This window comes from Leopardus geoffroyi, chromosome C2 (genome assembly GCF_018350155.1).
Source record: "Leopardus geoffroyi isolate Oge1 chromosome C2, O.geoffroyi_Oge1_pat1.0, whole genome shotgun sequence".
Lineage (NCBI taxonomy): Eukaryota > Metazoa > Chordata > Mammalia > Carnivora > Felidae > Leopardus > Leopardus geoffroyi.
In genome coordinates, this window is record NC_059333.1 from 55,511,181 (window position 1) to 55,530,144 (window position 18,964).

An 18,964-nucleotide genomic window follows, 5' to 3' on the forward strand; every position below is an offset into this window, starting at 1 on the left:
TGTTTATTTATTTTTGAGAGAGACAGAGACAGAATGTGAGTGGGTTGGGGGCAGAAGAGAGAGGGAGACACAGAATCCGAAGCATGCTCCAGGCTCTGAGCTATCAGCACAGAGCCCGACGTGGGGCTCGAACTCAGGAACTGTGAGATCATGACCTGAGCCAAAGTCAGACGCTCAACCGACTGAACTACCCAGGCGCCCCTACACTAATACTTATTAGGTCATTTTTGATCATTTTCATTTTGGTTGTGATGACCAAAGGTGCTATATTTGACATTATTTTCTCTATGTTGAATATAGGAAAATAGAAACCTGGAAAGCCCCATGACTTGCCCAGGACACAATTAATAGTATATTGAATTTAAAACACAGTCTCTAGTATTTTTTTTAATTTTATTTGAGAGAAAGAGAGAGAGCTGGGGGAGGGGCAGAGAGGGAGGAAGACAGAGAATCCTAAGCATGCTCCCTGCTCAGCACAGAGCCTGATGTGGGGCTCTATCCCACGACCCTGGGATTATGACCTGAGCTGAAATCAAGAGTCAGATGCTCAACCAACTGAGCCACCCAAGTGCCCCTAGTCTCTAGTATTTCTGTTAGACTAAGCCACCTACCTACTCGAACCTGTGTTTGTAACTATAATCATAATTCCTTTCCTCTTTTGCATAGACAGAAGGAGGGTCTTGCTTCCAGATACACTTCTGGAAGTTATAAAGGATACTTAATGGGCTTTTGCTTTATCTCACTAACCAGAAATATGGCTGATGCATTGGCCTAATCATCTGGAGCAGATATAGTCACAATGAAGTGGTGGCTCTAAAAAATGTACAAACTAAATTCGTGAGTGTTTGAGGAACTCTGAAAGACCTTTAGCTCAAAACATCTTCCCCCCTGGGCCTTATCAAAATTTGTTTTCAAGGAGCAATTAATTTTAATTGGGGTGAGGCTTGAAGTTACCTTGGAATATCATGTTAACAGAGATTCCTTTATTTAATTAATTTCATTTCTACCAAGAGAAATGGCCAAGAGAGAATGGAAACAAAGCAAACAGTGAATACATTTTTGTGAGGCACTTATTAGGGCCAGGAAGACTATCTAGGCCACTAAAGCCCCCCACACAAGATTGTTGACCAGGCTGTGGGCATGTGGAGAATGGGGGAGATTTTCAGGAGGGCTGGAGAAAGCACAGACAGGGGGCACGAGAGGGTGCTAAAAGTCAACTGCTTCACAACCACAAAATGTGCCGGTGTCATTTCTAGATCTCTCTCTTCAATAGCAGATTCAGGGAGCCCTTTAAGAGTGAGTATTTTATCATTCAAGGCTGTTTTCCATGTCATCTTGATATTAAATTTTACTTTTTGCATGGCTGAATGGTCTCCAAGATTTAGCTGAGTTCACTATGAAAAGGAGCAAAACTAACCACTGGACAAAAAAACAAAAACAAAAAACAAAAACACCTTAAACTCGCAAAGTTCTATAGCTAGTCCCTCTATGCCACATAAGTCATCATTACCAATTTCTCACACTGCCATGTACCTCTGAAGAGGTTGTACATTGCCCAGCTCCAGAAAGAATCATTCACATAGTCTACAGCTTGAATAGCATTCTCTAGAGTTAGGCCAGGCACCACCACCACACACACATCTTGTTCCTCCTAACAACCAGTGGGGAGAAAAGGGAGTAAAGATATGAGACTAGTTCAAGAGAGACATAATGGGTAAAAGGAGTACAACTTAATATGCTCCGGACTGGGAGGTCCAGATGCTGACACTTTCTTCCCCCAGATGCATTCAGGCCACTAGTAGACGGATCAGGCGCACCTCCTGGCAACTTCCACACTGCCTTACTGCCACATACTAAAGTGAGCACTTAGAGCAGTAAACAAAATGTTAGGGATTCCAAGAGACAAGGTCATGTTTCTGACCTTTCACCCTAGAGTTTCTACACTAGTTGAATAGCAAGAATGGGTACGATAAATGAATAGAAAAAAGTAGTAAAGGAGAGAAGAAAAAATAGGAAGGTATATGCAGCACCAATCTATACAGTTGGTATTAAGAATTAAGGAATTTCAAGAGGCCGTGTCTAAAGGCACTAAGAAAGTGAGTTTTAGCCATGGCTTGAACAAGGGTCAGCCTAAACTGAAAGGGAGTAAAGGCATGTTCTAGACCATGTAGAGACTAATTGGGGCCTGACTTTGGGGTAACACATCACCCCATTTCCTAGGCTTCTTCAGTGGGTGGCCAACCTCTTGACTGATTTTCCATACCCAGTTCTTTTGTAGTACTGACAAATACTTCTATTTTAGGAAATTTGGACATTATCCTTATGTTGCTTAGATGTGTTCTCCTGTATCAATTCTCGGGAGATCTTTCTGAAGATCTCCTTTGGCAAACATGAATAAAAAGAGTTCAAATTTTAAAATGTCCCAAAGAATGACCAGTGGTGAGAACAAGTGGACTGACAATACCCAATTTGGACCACCAGATGTCAGCCTTTGTACAGTAATCAATCTCTGCAGCCCCCAAAGACTCCACAAGATCAATGAATTCAAGATAAGCATGCTTTTTCCGTAGCAGCCCAGAGCCCTCAGATGGTTCTATTAGTAAACAGCTCCCCCAAGCCTTGCAGTCACTGCTGGTACCTACATTGGACCCTCTGTGTCACATACCCTGTAGAGCATAGAAATTTGTGCCAAGAATGTTAGATTTGGCAGGGCTAATCAAAGGGAGATTAAAAAAAAAAATCTGTTCAAGGTTAGGTGGAGGGAAAGTGAGAAGAATAGTTGCTGCTTTCATATCACCAATTGCGCCTGTGGCAAATTTTCCAGTTTGCAGATATTTCCCCATTCAGTAAGAGCTCTTTGAAGTTGAAGGCCATGTGGTCAAAACACAGCCAAGTGTATGATTGGTATACTTAATCTAGGATAACAGGCTGGGGGGATTGTTCTCCATTAATTTGCTCGCCTGGATCTTCTATCTCATCCCACATCCATTCCTGTGGGAGCATCATTGTCCTCAGTGGTTTACCTCATATGCAAGACCTTTGCAATCCAATCAATTTGTCATTCTCCCCATCCAATGACTTCCCATAGCACCTAAAATTCACTATAAACTCTGCCAAAGCCTGTAAGACGCCGCTTGATCTGGCCTTGCCCATCTCCCCCTTCGTTACCTTCTCTCCACCACCTGCAATGGACATTTTGCTATTTCAAGAGTAAACCAAATGCATTCCTGCCTCAGCGTCTTTGCATTTACTGTTCCCTCTTCCTGGAACTTTATTCCTGGACATCTAGCCTACTTGCTTGCTTATTCATACTATGGTCTGTGAAAATATTGCCTTCTCAGAGAGATCTTGCCTGACCATTCTATCTAAAATATAACCACATACCCCCACCAAGCCCAAATTCACTCTGTCCCCTCACCCTATGTTTTTTGTAGACCTACCATTCTCTAAAATTATATATTTCTTTGTTTACTTTCTTATTACTTGTCTTCCATACTAGAATGTAAGCTCACAAGGGCAGAGACCAGTCTTATATCTTCTCCAACACCCATGCTTAAGCAACAGTGCCTGGTGCACACACAGCAGTCCTACAATAACTATTTGTTGAATGAATACATGAAGTTCATTCTCTTACCACACAAGTTACTTCTTCATTTCTGTTCATGGCACTACCTTTATCCTTGTCAAATTATAAAACTTGGGGGGATTTTTGACTCCTCACTTTCCCTCATTCCTATAGTCATTGCTAAGACCTGTCTATTCCTCTATGAATCCACTTCCTTTTCTCTCATTCCCACTGACACTGCCTTCAACAATACCTTGTCATCTCACAGCAGGGCTGCTATAGTCACTTCCGTCTAGGATCTCCACCTTCCATCCCTCTTGCCCACCACACCAGCTTCATTGTCCTTGCCTTCAACAAATCATGACCTCCTATTACCCTCCTCCTATAACACACATGTAGATGCATGCACATACACACGCCCTCCCAACTCCTTGAGTTCAGAAACCATCAGAATAAAATCTCCACTATTCCTATATCAGATCTTTTCCTTCAGTCAACCGGGTCTCTCTGCTGCATGATCTTGCCCTACCCTTTCCTGTCACTGTACCCACTGTTCCTCCCATAGGAAATATCCTCCACTCACTCTGGTTAAATCCCCTTCCCATCCTTTATATCCCAACCCAAAGCCTCCTTTCTTTATAAAACTCCCATTGTCCACTACGCACCATAGTGGTGACTCCCACTTCTGGCCTCCTGTCTATACCACTCATGTGGTTCTAATCTTCTAATCATTGAAGGCCTTAAATTATTTAATATTTTTACACACATCTCTCTCTCTCTCTCTCTCTCTCTCTCTCTCTCATGCACGTGTGTGTACACACACACACACACACACACACACACACACGCACACATTCATTTATGCCTGCTGGGCATCCTACCCACTTCCAAACACTACTAAATAGGGGGGAAAGGGCTAAAATTTACTCTCTAGCCATATAAAAGTATAGAACATTGGTTTTATGATTGGCTTAATAGTTGTTTACCTTATAGGATGAATAAACTGAGTTCTAAAGAGGCTAAGAGACTTATTAAGCAATCCTTTCCCAGGTCTGTAATCTGACTTCTGTCTTTTGTTTTAGTATGTCCCTAAGCTCCAGAATAATGCACTCACCATGAAGTTCTTTTTTTCCAGACAGAATTTGATAGAATATGTGGTAGTTTCTCTCTCCAGGCTGCTGGAAAATCACTCGGGATTTTTCGAACAAATCTGCAGGATGAGAAAAGGATAAAGATTCATACTTAGGTGTTCTTGCAAAACTTAGAAGAAAAGTAATCAAATAGTATAGTGGCTACTCACAAATATCGATGTCTGCAGATGACAGCTTGCCTCTGGCACAAAAGTGCATCCTGATGAATTTGCCCTAGGTGGACACAAAACACGGTCTCCTACTGAAACATTCCAAACAGTTGCAATGGCTTTATTACACACATTCCTCTCAAACTGACTACTTCCCCAAAGTTAAAAGAAAAATGCAACATGGGTCTGAGATGACACCAGTTAATGCTAGGAGCAAGCCAGAATGACACCAGGATTGGCAGTGGTCCTGGATTCTAGTCTCAGATCTGCCGACTTCTAGCTGTGTATTTTTGTGGGTGTTCTTGAATCATCTCTGGGCCTCAGTGTTCTTATCTGAAAATGAGAAAACTATTCTCCATGCAGCAAACTCTTTCATTTATTCAGCAAACATTTGTTGAGCACCTACTATGACCCAGGAGACCTGCTAGGCCATGGACATACCATGTTAGAAAAATAGGTGTGGTCCTTACTCTTCTAGATTCTAAGTGTAAGCAGCTAATGCAATGGCATTAACACAGGAACATTTGGTGAGTCTTGAATCAAGAAGAAAAGTCAGTTGCGCAGGAGTTCAGTGAGTAAAAGGAGTCTGAGAGGTAGACAGTCACCAGGCACCATATCAGTAAGCCATGTGGGCCAGAGGAAGGAGTAAGATTTAATTTTATGTGTGCTCAGAAGATACTGGGAGATGTTAAGCAGAAAAATGATGTGATCACATTTATGTTTTAAAAATACTACTTTGGCATAAATAACAGTTGGGGCTCCTTCCTTTCTTCTCATGAAAAGCCATAGGACAGGATCCAATGGGACAGAAAGGCTGCCCAGAGGTGACAGATCCGATGTCAGAAGCCACAAGCAGCTAAGGAGACACTCAGTGGGGGATGCCTGGGTGGCTCAGTCAGTTAGGTATCCTACTTCGGCTCAGGTCACGATCTCACTGCTCATGGGTTGGAGTCTGCGTCGGGCTCTGTGGAGCCCAGAGCCTGGAGCCCGCTTCAGATTCTGTGTCTCCCTCTCTCTTTGCCCCTCTCCCCCTCGTGCGCTGTCTCTATCTCCCCCAAATAAACATTAAAAATAATAATAAAAAAAATAAGATGAAGCATCAGTGGCAGCTAGATCTTGCAGGATGGGGATGATAGTGCTGGGCAGAAGGCCAGCTGGTGGAGGTCATCCATTTAAAGAGGGAGTCAGAGCAGGATAGCAGCTGGGCAAGGGAAGGAGAGTGGCTACAAGCACTGGGATTGAGCCACTAAGTTAACAAATGTAGGGCAATGGGAACCACACACACACACACACAAAAGTACACACATATATGTGGATTTATACACATACATTTATGTATACATACATATATACACAGTATTAATTGAAATCATTTAACCTGAGTTTCTTGATTTTTGGACCCCTTTTTCTCTTTCCTTTTTCCTTCTCCCTTCCTTTCCTTCTACCTTCCATTCATCCATCTTTGTAGATTTTGCTTCTCTATTTTTTCTTCTATCCTTCCAACTTTTTTCTCACTCTTGTTCCTTTTCTTTCTTTTTTTTCCCTTAAATGTTTATTTATTTTGAGAGATAGAGAGAGCAAGCACCAGCATGGGGAGAGAGGGAGAGAGAGACAGAGAAGAGAGAGACCACACTATCAGTGCAGAGCCTGACTCAGGGCTTGATCTCACAACAGTGAGATCATGACCTGAGCCAAAATCAAGAGTCAGATGCTTAACCAAGTGAACCACCCAGGCACCCCTCTTGTTCTTTTTCAATTGCTTTCTTTCCTTCTCATTTATCCTTATTTCTACTTGTTGTTTTTTCCTTTCTTCCTTTTCTTTTACTTTTTCCTGTCTTATGTTCTTTTATCTTCTTTTCCTTTCCCTCTGTTTCCCTCTGTTCCTTCCTTTTCCCCTCTTCTTTTCCAGCTTTTTTTTTCACATTTCAGCAGAAAACACTTTCACATTCTAATCAATCCCAAATCTAGCAGTTGTTTTATGGGCCGATATTAGCACCTGCTATGCAGCCAGACATTACAAGCAGATGTAAGCACAGGCAGGGCAGTGCTAAGGCCCTGGATGGAAACTAGCCAAATCAGCATGAGGTGTTATGTAATTGTGCCCAAAGATTCAAACAGGAAGCCTTCTGCAAACTTCCTTGTAAATTATGGAGTGGCTCCCTGCCACTCATTTTTGGCATAAAATGGATTTGTGAAACTAGGATTGGAAATCCAAATTCTTTCTCTATCCTGGGGCTGCAAGCTATCAAAAGCTATTTTAAAAAATGTTGTCTCCCAACAAAAAAATTCCCCACGGAAAATATACAGAGGTAGGGGAGCCATAGGCAAGAGTAGAAACAATAATTATACTAAGTGAATTAGGAAGTGCTTACTAAATCGATTTGTTATAAGGAGTATAGGAAATTATGAAAGAGAAAGTACTTTCAAATCTGTAAAATGTAATAAAATATAAAGCGTCATTGGAATTTGCTGGGTAAGCTTCCCTACTGGGAGTGGAAAGGAATTTGAAATTATTAAATATTTTCTTCCTGAAACTGACCAAATAGAAGCTCCTCAGGTTACACATTTGTATGTAGTTTTAATTTCTTAATGATGAAACTGATCTCTTTCTTTTTTGAAGGCTTTAACAATATTATAAACTTTAATCAAAGACCTCTTTGGTGTTCCAGAAATTTTTTTACACCTATGTGCTAAGACATGAATTTTATCATTTGTTTCAAAATTAAAGACTCTGATATGATGCTTAATCATGCTACTTACAAAACGGGAGGAGTTGTCATTTCTAAGGGTTTTGGCATTTCCAAATGCTTCCAAGATAGGATTCACTTCACGGATTTGATCTCCTAAAGTCCTCTGAGATGCAGGTATGAGAAATAAAACAGATAAAATTTTCAGCAAAATTCTGTAATGTGATAAACCCTCCATTCCCAGGCCAGACCCAATTCTTGTTTTGATAACCAGTAGCTAAAAGCCATTTCCAGATTTGGTAATACAATGTTACTTTGGGATGGGAACTCAGGAAAATAGATGTATGAGAAAATGTCTTAATATGCAATGCCTCTGTGAATATATGTGGGAGCTCATTTATTTGAAATGCTTCTCTTTTGGTTGGCATTGGCTTAAGTGGGAAAAGAACATAGAGATCTATATCCTATTTCCAAGCAAGTTTCATTCCTTATATTTTCCCCATTGTTAATCTCCATCTCTTCCCATCTAATTCTCACACCTGGGAATTTATCCTAAGATAACAGAACAGAATCTTGGCATTATTAAATTAATTTTTACCTTGCTACTATTCCTAAGTAATCTCCATGCCAAGCAGTGACTTGTGACATAAAGAGATATAGATATTTAATTGGTTAGGAGAAGGGGAAGGACTATCTTAGGCTAGAAATAACAGCATGAACAAAAATCAAAACTCAGTACAGAAAGATTAAAGATTTTATAAAAACCAGAAACCTATTTCTTATGGTCCTGTTAACAATGTATATTAACTATGTAACCAACCATGTAGTTTATAGTATTTAGGCATTTATAAATTTATAAATACTATGTCCCTTCTAAGTATTATGGGTCTACTATCCTTTAAATAAGTAAGGGGCTATTTAAGCAAAGATTTTCATAGAAGTGTTATGTATTATGTAATGTGTTATATATTATCATAAGGCTCAATGGCTCCACCAAACAAACTCACACCAAACAATCTAAAATGCACACAAAAATGAAGTAATATCTAGTGAATAACAGAGTTCAATGACAACTAAAGAAATCAATCAAATTCAGAAATGTGGGGGTTGGTAAAGAAACTTTTTATGGTTTGAAAATTGGACCAGTTTGTTATTTTGATATACTTCTTATTTGCAAAACAGCAGGAAGGATCCAGGATTGAATTGAAAAGGCAAAATAACAATGCCAGACATAGAAAGATAAGAGGCTCTAACAGCTCAATAACTCATTGATTTTGAGTCCCACTCAGAATTATCTAATTTTATTTTGCATACTGATTCTCATGGTCTAGTTACTCTCAAGTTATTATGAAACTCATCAACATGTTAATGGAGCTTAACAAAATAAGCTAAATTAAAAACCACCAAAGATAAAATTAATTAAATAGAGAGGGAAGGTAAATAGAACCTGGGATATGATTAAAGTTGAGGGTATGTCCACAAGGCATTTGAGATCTGATCCAGGGGATAGTGGTGAAGGAAGCAGACTTTTACTGGTGCATATCTGTGGGAGTTTGACATTTCATGATAGCTAAAGGAATTCAGAAATATCAAAAGTAGCCATTCAAGGCACTGATGACCCTAGCCTTTAGGGAAGATGGCTTAGATCTTAAAAATAATTCTGAGGGTTCAATCAACAAAGACTAAACCCTTGAAGCAAGTCTAAAACAAATTATGTATTTTTATATTTGGGAGTTATTGGTTTGAAGCACTTAATAATCCTCTCAAGAGGCAAAGATGGGGGAAAAAAGACTTTTCTAAAATTTTCTAATTGTTCTGTGGTTCTTGTCTCCTCTTTTCTCCCCAAAAGTAATCAAGGCAGAGCTTCCATGATCAGCAGATAGGACCACTTCATCTTTCCTGCCAAGATATATGAACACTTACCAGCTTTTCCCTAGATTCACCCATGGTTCCTATGGTGGCAAAATACTGGATAATATGTTTGGTGTTCACAGTCTTTCCAGCACCAGATTCTCCTCTGTGATTGAAAATTCAATGACACAGTTAACTGGTTCAGAATACAAATGCAGTGAAAGTTAAATAAATTTTTCCCAAGAAGGGAAATTTCTATGGAAAAAAATGGAACTTAAGAGAAAACTTTAAAGAGATGTAGATATTTAATTGGTTGGAAGAAGGGGAAGGACTATCTCAGGCTCTAAAAACAGCACGAACAAAAATCAAAACTCAGTACAGAAAGATTAAAGATTTTATAAAAACCAGAAGCCTGTTCCTCATGGTCCTGTTAACAAAGAGCTGAAGAGCACCTCTATGAATTAAAGACTGGTCTCCTCATTACCAACTGTTCAAGGGATTTTTACATATTGAGGCTATCAGATGGCTAGGTCCAACCCCCTCCCTAAGAAGAGGGCCTACCAATCATTCCACCTGGCAGTTGGGTTTTAGACTTCCCTTTTACCTTTGATAACCAGTTAACTTTGTAATGTGGGAAGAAAACACAGTGGTGATAGCTTCATCACTCAAAGCACCATAGGATCAAGGCCTGCCTTTATCTGTATGAAACTCCAGGAAATAGTCTATCTTCTCTGCAAAAGGCTGAACACTACCCATCTAGCTGCAAGATTCTGAGACTGTTATTCTTCTCAGGATGACTAGAGCCAATGGAGAGCCCAACACACGAGGTGACAACATTATTGCATAGGAAGACTAACAACTTTAGCATTTCACTGCCTCTTAGGTCTTAGCCTCTTCCCTCAGCCACCATGCTGATAGTTTACCTGGCCAATCCATGCTCTTCTCATCAAAATTAACATACAATGTGGTATCACTGAAGTGTTTTTCCTTCCATTTTTCCTCCAAGTTTCACCATCTCGTAGTTCCTACTACTTAATATACCTTGGTCTGCTCAATCTGACTGCCCAGATAATAGCAGATTATATGTTCTGTGGTCATACCCATTGGACTTTCATTCTCTCTGTCCAATTAGCCAGTCCAAAGACCTTTGAAAATGATTATATGGACAGGGAGTTCTCCAACAAGAAGATGACTAAAATCAGCTTGTGCACTAGGAGTTCTAAAAGATCTACTAAAATGGTGGAAGCAGTCTAGCTAGTACCAAATTTAGAGTAATCACTGACTAAAGTGTTATGACAATTTCCTGAGTATCTTATTCTTGCCTAGAATGTATTCTGTATCTAAAGAGCAAACAATTCAAATACAGTGAATTTATGTTTTATTCCCAGTGAAAGGTAGGTGTCTGTTTCCATTGAAACTCTCACGGCTGGCCAAAAAGAAGAGGCAAGGCAAACACTTACGTCAAAAGTACAGACTGATTCTCTCGAGCTACAAAAGAAAAGAAAATGTCAGAACGTTCTTTTGCCAGAGCTTCTACGTATTGGCAAACTTATTCAAAATTTCCTTGGTTGCAGTTTGAAGTCAGACACAAGGGAAAGGATTTGCTCTCAGTTGGAAAAAAAATACCATTTAAATAGTACAGAGTAAAATAGATTTTTCCCTTGCCCCTATATATGCCAGTCATAAGAACATACAAATCTCAGGCCTATTCTCTTGCTCCAAATACAAATGATAACTGACTAATGGTTGACATTTTTGCCATTTTAAGCCTTTTAAGAAGCATGGTCCTACAATAGCTACAGAGAAACTTCTTTGTGCCAGAAAGTCTAGCAGGAGCTTTATGTAATAAAAGCTGCCATCTACAGGGGGCTTACTCTGGGCCAGCCACTGGGATGAGCACTTTCAATGCATTATCTCACTTAATTTGACGTGTGAGCTAATCGTCTCCAGAACCCTAGGAGGCAGGCTCTATTTTGCCCATGTTTTATCCAAAAGAAACAGAGGTTTCAAGTGATTAGGTAACTGTAAAGGCCACGCTCTGTTCACAATGCCTACGTGACTCTGAGTGACACGGAGAAAAAGTAGATCAGATATTTTTACCTTTCATTTTGTAGGGCAGCCACTTACTGTGAAGCATATCCTGAAAGGCATTATTGGCAACAGCGAAGATGTGAGGGGGAGCTTCTGATCGCCTCTTCCCTTTGTAGGCAGCCATGACTTCTTTCTGATACACTGGGAGCCACTTGTAAGGGTTTATGCTCACACAGAAGAGACCTGAATATGTCTGAGGAAAAATCAGAGAAGATTTCAGAAAACAGGGTAGAAATACTTCCAGGTTTGTCAGCTCTCTCACTGCCAGATAACATTTGCTGAAATATTTACTCATAAAGGAACTAAAAGGAGGAGAGCTTTTAGATTCTTACAGAGAGGGGACTATAACAGGAGGAGATAGAATCAGGTTAGAGTGGCAGCAGGACCTGGGGTTACCTCTTCCCAGGGAGATGCACTAACTACTAACATGTCTGACACACACACCTTTTGAAGACAGAGAGCACGCCATCAGCAGGCTGAGAAGCCATCAGGCATTTGAGGCCAGAAGGTGGCTTGTGTTTCAATAAGATCTGGAACCTGGTTTTTAAGGCACTGAGGGGGAGTAGTTCATTTGGGTCACTGAGTGACTATAATGGTTGAATTGTGACCTCTAAAAAGATACATTCGGATCCTAATCCCCACAACCTGTGAATGCGATCTTATTTGGAAAAAGGATCTTTGCAGGTATAATGAAGTTAGGGATCTTAAGATGATATGTGGGTGGGCCTTAAATCCAATGGCTGGTGTCTTTATAAGACACACAGAGAGTAGATATGGACACACAGAAGAGACAGTGATGTGAAGACAGAGGCAGAGACTGGAGTGGTATGGCCACAAGGAATGCCAGCAGCCACTAGAAGCTGGAAGGGGTAAGGAATGATTCTCCCTTAGAGACTCCAAAGGGAGTATGACCCTGCTGGTTTGATTTGATTTTGGACTTCTTGTCTCTAGAACTGTGACATAATAAACTTCTGTTGTTTTAAGCCAACTGGTTTATAATAATTTTGTTACAGCATCCAAGGAAACTAATATAGTCATGTAGTTACAGCTTCCGAGGGGAACTAATATAGTCATGTAGTAAACCAAAGTGCCAAGGAGCAAGTTGACTACATTTCATGGCTTCTATAGCAATGGATCCCAAATGCCACCATTTTGGCCCAATCTACTCAGTGCTGCTTCTGTTGAAAGGGTTCTGAGTAAATCAAAGAATTTGAGCAACCATCGCCAATTTAATGATGATGAAAAAATCATTCCACTTACTGAGCCCAAACTAGGTGACAGGCACTGCACTGTCTGGTTTACATTCTCTTATTTAATCCTCCAGGCTACCTTGGAGAGTCAAGCATTCTTATCCCATTTTACAGATAAGGTGACCTCAAGAAGTTAAGAAACTTAAAGACTAGTAAGTGACAAAACTAGCATTCGGACAAAACTAGCATTTGGCTCTAAGCCTTATGCCTTTACTCTAGCTTGACAACCTAGGGAAAGGGATATGAATGTTGACAAATTAAAATTGGGGAAATGTTAAGATAAGATCCCTTTCCAGTGGGCATTCCTCAAGAATTATTCCCATGTGAGTCACCTGGGTGGCCCAGTCAGTTAAGCGTCTGACTTCGACTCAGGTCATGATCTCTTAGTTCTTCAGTTCGAGTCCTACCTCTCTCTGCTGTCAGTGCAGAGCCTGTTTCAGATTCTCTGTCTCCCTCTCTCTCTGCCCCTCCCCTGCATACATGTTCTGTCTCTCAAAAATAAATAAAAACATTTAAAAAATTATCCCCATGTGAGTATGCTTAATTTCAAGGTAAGCGCTTATCCAAAAGAGGGCTGGGACATTGCCAATATGAGTGCCAACATATTTCACAGTAAAGCGTATATACATACATAGATCATCCAATGGTCATAGCGCCTCTTCAGGGTATGCAGCACAGATGCTTCATTGAGATGCATCAGCATTGCCACATCTTCAATCATTTCAAACTTTGGGGGATTCATCTGCTGAACTTCGTCCTCCTTGACACTCAGATTCTGCAGAGAAGAGAAAAATAAATATGTATTTTCCTATTTTATGTTCCTTCATTTTGCCATGCATTGCCAAGAATCTTCAAAGAGTCGAGAAAAAGATGCCTCATGAGAGGATGGGGCCATAAGTTTAACCCACCCTAATGAAAGAAACAGGAGTTTCTCCTGTCCACGATCACTCCTTGCCTGAAGATGAAGTTTAACAAAGTTTTTGTTGAATCAAAATATTCTATCTTGCAGAGCTCTAATCCTATGGCTCCTTACTGACTGGTTGCCTCTGAGAGCACACACATCATATTGCATATGATTTGGCACCTCTCTTAATGTTTAGGTTTAGAAGAAGGAATTTGGATAGAAGGATTGAGGAGGCAGATGAATCCTTCCAGACTTTGTTCAAGACCTATCCTCTTCCTCAAACCTTTCCCCACTCCCTTAGCTCATTTTTAAAAAAATCTTTTACCATATAAACAACCTGTACTATACTGACACTAACTCTTGTGTATGTTTTAATAATTAACTATGTTAGACTATTTCTCATCTAGATTATAAACACTTGAAGAAGGAGTTTTGATGTTGTTTTCTTTTATAATTACTAAAGCATCTATTATAATGTGATGTATAATGTGATGTGACATGGTAGGTACTCAATAAATATTGATCTCCTGATGAAAATGGATGTATTGCAACCAAATAGTTGTCTAGAGTTGCTCTCAAAGTTTTCTAACACCATCTCTTATAGCCCTTTTCTTTGCTTAAAAAACATTGGTATCAACTGATGACTCCATTTAATCCCAGTTGGTGATGGCTTCTTCTCACATTCTCCATAATCTTGATCAAATTCCTACCCAAAGTCTGCTTCAGCATTGTTCCAATAGTAATCCCTTTTGTTCTGAATCCTTTTAATTTCCATATTTCAAGGACTCCTTTTCTGTAGAACATAACCAGGTTCTCTTGCATCTTTAAATATCTCCCCTTAGCTCCGATTCTATTATTCTCTCTTCTTTCATTGCCAACTTTCTTCCATAAGTGTTATTCTACATTCACCGGCTTTGTTGCCTCTGTTAATAGTACAAAGACTGTTCATATGGTTATGAAAAGTGTGGTTACTTCTAACATCAGGAGGAAGAAGGCTGGAGCTAGGGAGATAGAGTAGGAATGGGCGAATGGTACCATCATCACATGGTGGAAGGACAAACAGGACAAAGCAAACCCCTTTAGACTCTTCTCTCTACATCATTAACTTATTGCTTTCATGCTCTTCTTCCTACGATTTCTTTTGAAAATCATAATTATAGCCATATTATATTTACAAATCACCTTAAATACTGTGGAAAGGCCACAGTTTTGGAACATATGCTCAGACTAGAAAGCCTCTCATTTGGAAGCCTAATAAAATAGGGTTGGACTCCATCAAGAAAGTGAAAAGACAACACTGGGAGAAAATCTTTGCAAATCATATATCTGATAAGGGACTTGTATCCAGAATATATAAAGAACTCTTAAAATGCAACAAAAAAAGCAACAAACCAATTAAAAATGGGCAAAAGATTTGATTAGACATTTCTCCAAGGATACACAAATGGCCAATCAGCACGTGAAAAGATGCTCAATATCATTTAGTGATTAGGGAAATACAAATAAAATCACACTCAAATACCACTTCACACCCATTAGAATGGCTATAATCTAAAAGATAATAATATGTGTCAGTGAGAATGTATAGAAGTTACAACCCTTGCGTATTGCTGCAGGAATATAAAATGATGCAGCCACTTTGGAAGACATTTTGGAAGTTGTTCAAAATGTCAAATATAGGAGGTACCATATCACCCAGCAATTCTCGTAGGTATATACACAAGAGAAATTAATACATCCACATAAAAACTTGCACGTGTGTGTTCATGGTGGCATTATTCTTAATAGCCAAAACATGTAAACAACCTAAATGTCTATCAACTGGTGAATGAACAAATGTGGTGTGTCCACACTATGGAATATTATTCAACTATAAGAAGGAATAAAATATTGATATATCTTACAACATGAATGAACTCCAAAAACTATTATACTAAGTGAAAGAAGCCAGACACAAAAGATCATATGTTGTATGATACCATTTATCTGAAATTCCAGAATAGGCATATCTGTAGAGAAATAACATAGATCAGAGGGGACAAAAGGGAGTGACTGCTAATGGGTACAAGATTTCTTTTGGGGATAATGAAAATATTCTAAAATGAGATTACAGTGATTGTTGCATAATTCTTTAAATATACTAAAAACTGAATTGCACACTTTAAAGAGGTGAACTATATGATATGTAAATTATATCTCAATTAAGTTGTTTTTAAAAAATTGTCATAAACAATGATGGAAAAGAGACATTCAAATCTACTTTCTCTCTTTTTTTTTTTTTTAATTTTTTTTTCAACGTTTATTTATTTTTGGGACAGAGAGAGACAGAGCACAAACGGGGGAGGGGCAGAGAGAGAGGGAGACACAGAATCCGAAGCAGGCTCCAGGCTCTGAGCCATCAGCCCAGAGCCCGACGCGGGGCTTGAACTCATGGACCGCGAGATCGTGACCTGGCTGAAGTCTGACGCTTAACCGACTGCGCCACCCAGGCGCCCCTACTTTCTCTCTTTTAATAAGAGATAGTCCCAAGGCTGAAGGACCCCTCTGTTTTCTTATTTAGGACATTCTCAATTTTTTCCTGGCCACCAATGTATGTTCTTGCTGATAATGCCCAAGTTTTTCCCTTAATTACATTAATCATATAAAATCTAGCTATTCTGGGATTTTTAAGGTCCAGATACTGCCAAAAAGACCTATTAAGACACCATACATAGTAATTTATAAGTAGCCTCCAGAATTTTACAACTCAAATGGCAATGCTTTAGATTATAAATTGCCCAGATGCAAAGATAAGGGCGCAAAAAAGGAGGAACTTTCTTGGTAATGGTTACATCTGTTTGTTATGGAATTGAGCCAGAATTGGAAGGAGATTGGAGACGATATGGGCAAGGAATCATCTATAAAATCTACCAGGAATTGTTCATTCGAGTCAGACCAATAATAGGGCCCAGTTCACCACCATGGGAATGGCAGGTAACCTGAGTTCAGTAATGTGGGTGAAGGTCCTGAGAATGGTCTGCTGCCCTGGTGACAGGGAGAAGGGTTTGAAGGCCATTACACATTTACTTCACATGCCCTCCATGACACCTTACAGACTAGCTTATGCCCAACACTTGCTCTACTAACCTCTTTCAAAGGTCATAAGTGACCTCCTAATTCTGAAACTCTTTTCCCAAGGCCTTAATTGCCTTCTCTAATATTTGGCATTATTGACCATGCCTCATTTCTTGGCTTCTCTGGCATTGTGCTATTCTTGGTCAAATTATCCCTCTCTTTCTCAATCCTATGAACAAAACTTGCTTCAGAGTTCTTTAGGTCATTATTCACTGCAAGGGGCACCTTTTGAAAACAACAAAACTTGAAATATTGATGAAAGAAGTGGAATTGTGAATTCTAGGGTCCATGATCTTTACCACCTGGCAATTGTTTTACTCTGATTTACTCAGTGTTTGTCATTGAATCTTTGATAGGAAGTGGAGCAGCTTCTCAAAGATGTATGAAATTTCCAAACGTGTATCTGGGGCATCTCCTACCCCAGGTTTTTTGTTTTGTTTCGTTTGTTTTGCTTTGTTTTGTTTGGTTTGAGAGAGCACACGTGCACAAGTGGGGGAGGGACAGAAAGAGAGAGAGAATCCCAAGAAAGCTCCATGCTCAGTGCAGAGCCCAACTCGGGGCTCAATCCCAAGACCCTGGGATCATGACATGAGTCGAAACCAAAAGATGCTCAACCAACTGAGCCACCAAGGCACCCCTCCTATACTAGGTTTCTAATTAAACTATTAGAGAAAGGACATATTTAATTACTTGATTAAATGGAGAACTTAGTTATCCCTGAGATGAAAGAAAGATCCCTTTACCTTTCCATCTGTCGTCTCAACGATTATTTTGCCATCGTTTTCGCTCCCTTTAACCTCAGCCTCAACATATGCATTTCTGCCATCACGAATCCAGCATTTCTTTTTTCCTACAGAGGAAGAAAAAAGATTATAACCATAGTATTTGTACAAAATATACATTGGGCACTTTTGTACTGATAGATATGATCTCATTTCTGCTAGTTCTGCTCGGTGACTTGGAATCACCAATACAGGAAATTGCAGAGTTAGATAAAATCATCAAAGCGCATCCTGAAGATAGCCCCGCACACTGACTCTGTAGGAACAAGAAACATTTGAGCAAGCTGAGGCTGGAACATCACAGACCATTTTGCTACAAGACAATTACTGGCCAACACCTTATAAGCCATTCTTCCCAACACTAACGCTTACCTCTCACTCATAGTCTCAGGTCCTGAGTGGTTGTCTTGGTGCCTTACCCTTCCCAGCTCCCCTCCAAAACACTTCACTTAGAAAGGTCTGGTTACAACTAAGTGAAAATTAGGTTAGTGGCCATTTCTGTCTTTCTGGCTTTCTTTAGACCTTATTTTTAATATTGGAATAAAAGCCTGCTATGAAAATTACATGGTAGAATTAGAGATGTGGGATTAAGAGAAGAGAATATGGGTTATTTTTGCCATACAGCATAGCAGCTTCATATTATTTCCCACTATATATTGTTTTTCTCTCCTTGGCCTCCTCACTTCCATGCCCCACTCCTAAGTAAAGCAGCCCTCCACAATGCGATTAACCAATAAGAAGCTTCGGGTAAAATGAAACACTCTTATCACACCTGAGACAGCTTCTTTGGGCCTCACTTAGATGCTTCTCAGGTTCTCTCCCACCTGAGACAGATAGCCAGGGAAGATGAATAAGAAAATTACTTTTAAGGGAAAGCGAGTCTTACCAGAAGCTCATGGAAGTCCCAAGTCACAGATCCTCAAGTAGATAGGGGGGAAGGGAGAGGAGAGCATATGGCTGAAAGAGGGAAAATCCGAACTCATGAATAGGGGGAGCCCCATTACAACCATGGCATGGGTGGGTCTTGCCAACTCCAACACTACCACCACCCCAACACATGAAACAAAAGTTAGGAGGCCTCATTGGTGCTGGACAGGCAGCCCTCACCAGAGGCTCTCCCCAGAGGTGGACAGTAGGACTTGGGGACAGTGTGAGGTGAGGTGAGGGAGCATTCGCCCTTCCTTCCACCGTGTTTGTCTCTACAAAGAATTTTCTTGCACACTTTATTGCTGTCCCAGTCTTCACTGTTCTCCCTTCCCTGTTTCCTTAATTACAACCAATTCACCACTAGAATTGCTGGGCGAGATTTCTATATTCCTATCAAACTGATTTTGCATTTGCTTCTACTTGTCATTTGCATTTTAAATGCTGGTTTTGCATTATATTTATTATTTTGGTCTCTTTTTTACAAAAATGGATT

The 18,964-nt window shown here is 39.9% G+C and overlaps 1 protein-coding gene across 1 annotated transcript in view; it reads right to left on the minus strand.

The window, feature by feature from the left end:
* MYH15 (myosin heavy chain 15) overlaps positions 1 to 18,964 on the minus strand; it is a 147,953-nt gene that overhangs the window by 126,068 nt on the left and 2,921 nt on the right. The window contains exons 2-9 of the mRNA XM_045501924.1: positions 17,506 to 17,612; positions 13,376 to 13,519; positions 11,531 to 11,687; positions 10,864 to 10,891; positions 9,476 to 9,569; positions 7,626 to 7,718; positions 4,866 to 4,929; positions 4,680 to 4,775 (exon numbers count right to left, since the gene is read on the minus strand). Coding sequence (XP_045357880.1) covers positions 4,680 to 4,775; positions 4,866 to 4,929; positions 7,626 to 7,718; positions 9,476 to 9,569; positions 10,864 to 10,891; positions 11,531 to 11,687; positions 13,376 to 13,519; positions 17,506 to 17,612 — 783 coding nt within the window. The remainder of the gene's footprint in view (positions 1 to 4,679; positions 4,776 to 4,865; positions 4,930 to 7,625; positions 7,719 to 9,475; positions 9,570 to 10,863; positions 10,892 to 11,530; positions 11,688 to 13,375; positions 13,520 to 17,505; positions 17,613 to 18,964) is intronic.